At 39.3% G+C, this 6,061-nt stretch overlaps 1 protein-coding gene across 1 annotated transcript in view; it reads right to left on the reverse strand.

Annotated features, from left to right (window-relative positions):
• Nucleotides 1–209: 209 nt before the first annotated feature.
• IMPG2 (interphotoreceptor matrix proteoglycan 2) overlaps nt 210–6,061 on the reverse strand; it is a gene marked incomplete at its 3' end in the record, with an annotated part of 66,455 nt that continues 60,603 nt past the window's right edge. The window contains exons 15-17 of the mRNA XM_006913059.1: nt 3,356–3,566; nt 1,785–1,972; nt 210–421 (exon numbers count right to left, since the gene is read on the reverse strand). Of these exons, the coding sequence (XP_006913121.1) occupies nt 210–421; nt 1,785–1,972; nt 3,356–3,566 (611 nt within the window). The remainder of the gene's footprint in view (nt 422–1,784; nt 1,973–3,355; nt 3,567–6,061) is intronic.

Below are 6,061 nucleotides of genomic sequence, written 5' to 3' on the forward strand. Positions count from 1 at the left end.
GGATTAAGGTACAGCTCAGATTTGTATAACCTCTGCATACCACATCAACTGGGAGACATGATGAAGTAAAAGCCGATCATGGAATTCTCATCTTTTCTTGAAGCCCATGACAAACATATGCACACATGTACTAACACACACACACACACACACACACACACCAGCAACAGCAGCAATAGCAGAGTGACAACAGAAAGGCAGTTTCTTACCTCTCGGGAAAGCCCATTGTTCTCATACATTTGTCTGATTTCTTCCCTGCTCAGACCACCAATCACCCCTCCACCTGCAGAGCCATAGAAGGGAGGCTGAGGATATGGCCCCTCATACAGCTCATGTCCGACCATGCGGCTTTCACCCACAGGGTTGTACTTCACAGCATCTTCAATGGATGGGAGGCTATCAGAATGCCTGGTGAAGCCACAAAAAGAAAAGTATGGTTGATTCAGGTTCTTTTTCAGATGCTCAACTACTTGGAAGACTATTTGCCTGGAGCAATATTTCTTTGGGGAAAGAAAAAGACATTAAACTAGATATAAACTGGGAAAGGTGACTGTGAAAAATATCCAGATCAATCTCAAAAATGATTTATCAGGTATTATCATTATTATCACATGGCAAGTGCCCTATGGAATTGTTCCATTTCTCATTCATCTTAATTTGCGCCCCCAGTGCCTGGAACTCAATGGGGAAATATGCCTGCCAATAAATAGTATTGCATTAAATGCAAATGGCTCCATCATTTCCAGAGTAAACAAATCAAATATCATTGTGTAACCACACAGAGAATCTGACAGAAATATAAATATGGGGGACTGGGCCTTAATTAAATTCAATTCAGGTCTACAAATATTTGCTGAGCACTGATTATGTGCTTAGGACTATTGCATCTGCTGATGAAACAGAGAATTTGTTGAAATCTCTCTCCAGAATGAGATTACAGCCTAATGTAAAGTCAGACTCAATAAAATGTATAAGAACAATGATAGAAGTATGCCCTGAGTATGCTCAAGGAACCTAGGAGAGACACCTCCTTGGCAAGCCAGAGAGTGAGAAAAGCTAACCTAGGCCTGAAGCAGCAGCCCTTACAGACTCCAGAAACACAGAAGCAAACTACAGCCAGGGACTGTGATCACATAACAATCCAAAAGGTCCTCAGATTGCCAGTTTAGCAAATAGAACAGGTTTTATTTCCTCTACTAATGAAGCCATGCTTAACTGAAAGAAAACTGGATTTCATTTCTTGTCAAATTCTTACCTAGATTTAAAACCTGGCTAATTATCACCGAAATGAGTCAAAGGGAAACAAACTTACAGATCTGGTCCTCACACAGGGCCTACCTTTTCAATCCCTCTCCCACCATGAGACAGGAATGTGGCCACACTCAACGATGCCTTTCCTTCAGTGTCCCTTGAGATTCATACATGCTTCCCTGACTTTGCTCATGCTCATTCAATTAGCTGGAAAGAGTCCCACCCCAGCCACAGCAAACATCTACTCCTCTGTCCAGCTAAATGTCATAACCACCATTAAAACTTCTGAGACTCTCTCCCCAAGGCAAAACAAATTCATCCCTCAGTTAGACCTCTTAGCATCTTATTCATATGCTGCTTATGTTTTCTTTCCACTTGGACACCCATGGAGGACAGGGACCATATTTTCATTCATCTTTATAGCTTTCTCGCCACCACCCAGATCCCTGTCCAATATTTGGTGCATAGTAAGTACTAAATGAATGAATAAAAGGAACATTTATTCCATCAGAGAGCAATTTTCTTTATTTACCTGAAGGGCCTTGCTCTTTCTCTCCTAACATTCTGAGCTTGAAGAGTCCTGACAAGGATGAAGATGACAGCAGAAGAGACAAAGAGAAGCCCAATAACGGAGGCGATGGTGATGCCTATCACCAAGGGCTCGGACACAAACTCCTCACAGTGCTCCCCTCGGTACCACCAGTTCTCACCCACCCGGCACCTGTAACAAGAATTAACTGAGTCCAAAAATGGAACCACTCTGCTTAAAGTAACAATTAACAGCAGAACTTTTGGTGGCTTATAATAAATTTATACTTATCTATATTTATAATATTTATAATATTATATAAAATTTATAATTTTATAGACAATATCCATAACAAATAAATGCTAAACACATGAAGCTTCAGTAAAGAGGTTAAATGATCATATAATTTGACCATTAATAATGCCTGGCACAGACCCAGTAGGTCCTCAGTGACTCTTTGGAAATGAGCGAATAAAAGGTTGACCAGCACAAAGGAAGTATTCAATTCAACTTTCTTGGTTATGGGTGACAACAAACAGGCCTGGAAGGTCTCAGCAACAGAGCTGGGTCTAGAACCCACATCTCCACACTCCTCATGTCCTTTCACCACACTGCGGAGATCCTCAAACCCCGAAGACACAAATGTGTGCAAAAATATTTTCAATTCCCAGAATAGCAAAGAAATCACTGCTTTTCAAAATAATATTAATTTCTCAGGAAATCAAAAGACCACTTTTCCCCTTAGTTTCCTAGATAAACATTACACTTTTTCACATAGGAGAGTCTGGATTATTTCTACCTATTTTTTCTGTTTTGGGCATCTGCCAGCATTTGATCTTTCTCACATTCACGAATCGTCCTCTTGTTTATGTCTCCCCTGCTTATTCTCAGCGTCCTCTCCTTTTACACTCATGTGACTGTGATTGTGTGGGGTTGGAAGGTTGATTTGTTCTGCTTTGTTTAAGGGGAGTAAGCAAGGAAGGATGGCCAAGATACCCAAATCTGCTCGTGTCTGTTACATTTTCTTTGGTTCTACCTTGAAAAAATTGGATCTCAGGTACTTAAAATAAAATATATGTCATATCTTCAAAGGCTTTAAATATTTGCTTTTCTTTATCTTTGAATACTCAGTAGGGCCAAGGGCAGACCAAAGCCAGAAAAAAAACATAATCCAAAGAGAATAAAACTCCTTTGTTTTCACTTTCAGATACATTATAAAGTGTTGATCTTATGCCTAAACCTAATTTAAGCACCAATTGCCTTACCATCACCACTAAGAACCACAACACAGAGATCTCCAACTACTTCAAGTATCCTCGGTAGAACACTGAACAAAGTTTTCCTTACAGTTCCCTAAGAGCATAAAATAAAATAACCATTTGAAGTGGGTATAATTCAGGCCTTTTAACTGACTCAGTCTTCACAACAGAACTAGATGGCACTAATCGATTGCCTAGATATAACTTCGATAATCAATATTATTGTGATTATCCTGAAGTCACAGGTGTAGACCCCTTTTCTTCAGAGGAAGTATCTACAACCTTGTGAATGCGAAATCCCTAACTACAACCATACCTACAAATGGCCCCTTGTCCGGGCATAATGTCACACTTTCCATCATTCAAGCAGAAGTCAGGCTGCAGGTCACAGAGACTCTGACAGGGCAGTTCTTCCACACTCAGGTACCCAGGATAGCATCTGCACTCTGCTTCTCCACTCCAGGGACTGACCAGACACTCGGAAAATTCATTGCAAGCCTGAAACTTGCAAGGGTTGGCTTGATCACCTAAAACATTAAACAAACCAGAGAATGATGCAAGGAAAGGCAAAACACAAAAGTTGGGGTACATGAAGCTCCTCCACTAAGGCTCCTCCCTCCAAAGGGGACAACCCCTTTCCTGAACCATTAAAATACACCATCACCACCAATACCACAAAAAATTTTTTATTCATCCTAGTATTCTTTCCTAGAGCCTTCAGAGAAAACTTGGCCCTGCCAATACCTTGATTTTGGAGTTCTAGTCTTCAAAACTATGAGAGATTAAATTTCTATTGTGGTCCTTTGTTACAGCAACTCTAGGAAACTAATACTGGGGGTTGCTGATAAGATGCTTATATAACAAGGAAAGCATACACAAGTGCTGACAGATGGGCAGTTTCTACAAGGGGACTATAGAGCAGGATTCCACTGTATATTTCCTAAGTCTTCACAGCCTTATCTTATTATTCATTTCATAACTTTGTGATCAGAAAATAACCTAATCTCAGCCTAGCACTGAGGAATAGAAGTGTATGTATAAGGAGTGATAAGGACGATATTGTATGGCTCCCTTTGTTGATGGAAGTTTGAGACTTTCAGTGAAAACAAATTAGGCAAGAGACAAGTCAATCTTGTCTCTAGCCAACCTTGAGATAAAATAATATTTTAATCTGAAGGCCTTTAACTAAAAGTATACAGGTAGTAGGAAAATTCTATTTAAAAATTTCAAAACATTATGACTGTTCTATGGCTACGTGTGAGTGTCTGTGGGAAGGAAAATAGAATCTATAAGAGAAAAGAGATGTTGCTCCCTTTTGCTTCCAGACCAAGGAGAGAGACCAAGAATAATATTTTAATCATATAAATAAAAGACTGTATCTTTAAAGTCATTTTCCAGTCCTTTGTGCAGATTAAAGGTGGATGCCCATAATAGATGGCCCTCTGTTTAAGAGTACTTCAATGACTTTATGGAAAAACAAAGGTAGACCTGGAGCTAAGGCTGGGATAGGAGTCAGGGACCTAAATTGTAGAATGAATTCTGGTTTTACAGGGGCAGGCTAAAAAAGGGATTGATGGGTCCAGAAAAATGACAGTGAAAGAAATATGAAGAGGGTCTGGAAAGACAGCCTGAATGGCCAGAGTAACATGGCAGCTGGTTGGTCCAAAAAGTTGGCCTGTAAGAAATGCCTTTGAAAGAGTGACTGGGGAATTTTAAGATATTTATGCCTAACAATAATATTTTAAGCCATCTGCTGTGCTATGATAAAACCTCCTTTATCATCCTCATATCATAAGCAAATATCTGATAGAGTCAACTACCTTGTTGGGAAAGTCAAAAATGGGACTGTGATCTGTGTTGGGTTTTCATAAAGAATGACCAGAAGTGTCGAGACAAATGTGAGATGGGAAATTCAGCAGAAGGAACTCAGAGCTGGAGGTGATTAAGAGATATTTAGGTTCCTTGTTAATTCCTAGAGATACTAGGGGTGGGAGGGCCATGAATGCAGGTTTTACACTGCACATGGGATGGGCTAATGCCAGTTCATTTGAATATTAAAGAAAAAGGTGTCCCTAAGAACCCGGATGATTTGGCATGCAGCTGACATGTGAATTACACACAAAATTGAAGTAAATGCATTTATTTATTGTACTTCCCTTTAAAAATAAGTGGACTGACTTTTGCAAAAGTTTTATAAATCATTTGTATGGCTAATCAAACGCTTTTATATATGTTACTGTTTACTCCTTAGAATAGCCCCATGAGATACACAGGCCAAGTAATATTATCCCCATCTAATGTATGATGGACTAAGGCTCAGAGATAAAATAGCTCATCCAGAGTCACACAAAATGATAAATGGCAGAGCAGAGGCAAGAAATCAGGCCTTACAAATTACAATTAATTGCTTCTTCCACTGCACCACATGACAAAGAATGTGCAACCAGTCTTAGAGAACTCAAATGGCAAGAGATTTAGATATTGGGGACTTAACTAAATCATTTTCCTCATTTTCAATGAATACTGTCCTACAGGATTTCAAAGGAAAGAATGTTTGCTTCTTTCTCAGTTAAAGAACAGGGCTGACTTTCAAACCAGTGTGAGAGCAAAAGGCACTGGAGAAATACGAACCCAGATATTCCTCCTTACTACTACTCAAAACTACTGTCGCCTGGTATGTGAAAGTCAAAAAAGAACAAAGTCTGAGGATTCAAGGGTATTTTCTAAATCCAAGTCTTCCAAATAAAAATAATGGCTCATTTCATTCATTCACAGTATTTCTGAGTTCCTTCTATTTGCAAGGCACTGTGGTTAATAAAACAGCTATAGCCTCATTCCTTGTGGATAGCACAACTGGGGAAAATAGTCATGAAGCAACAATGTGCATAAATTAGCATTATTACAATAGTTATAAACTCTATAGCAAGAAAAGAACACAATATTACAAGAAAAACTAACAGGAGACTCAAACTAGACTATGGGTAAGTCAGTCTTGAGTAAGAGACATTTGAATCAAGCCATA

The sequence above is a fragment of the Pteropus alecto genome, unplaced genomic scaffold, assembly GCF_000325575.1.
Source record: "Pteropus alecto unplaced genomic scaffold, ASM32557v1 scaffold20, whole genome shotgun sequence".
NCBI classification, from domain to species: Eukaryota; Metazoa; Chordata; class Mammalia; order Chiroptera; family Pteropodidae; genus Pteropus; species Pteropus alecto.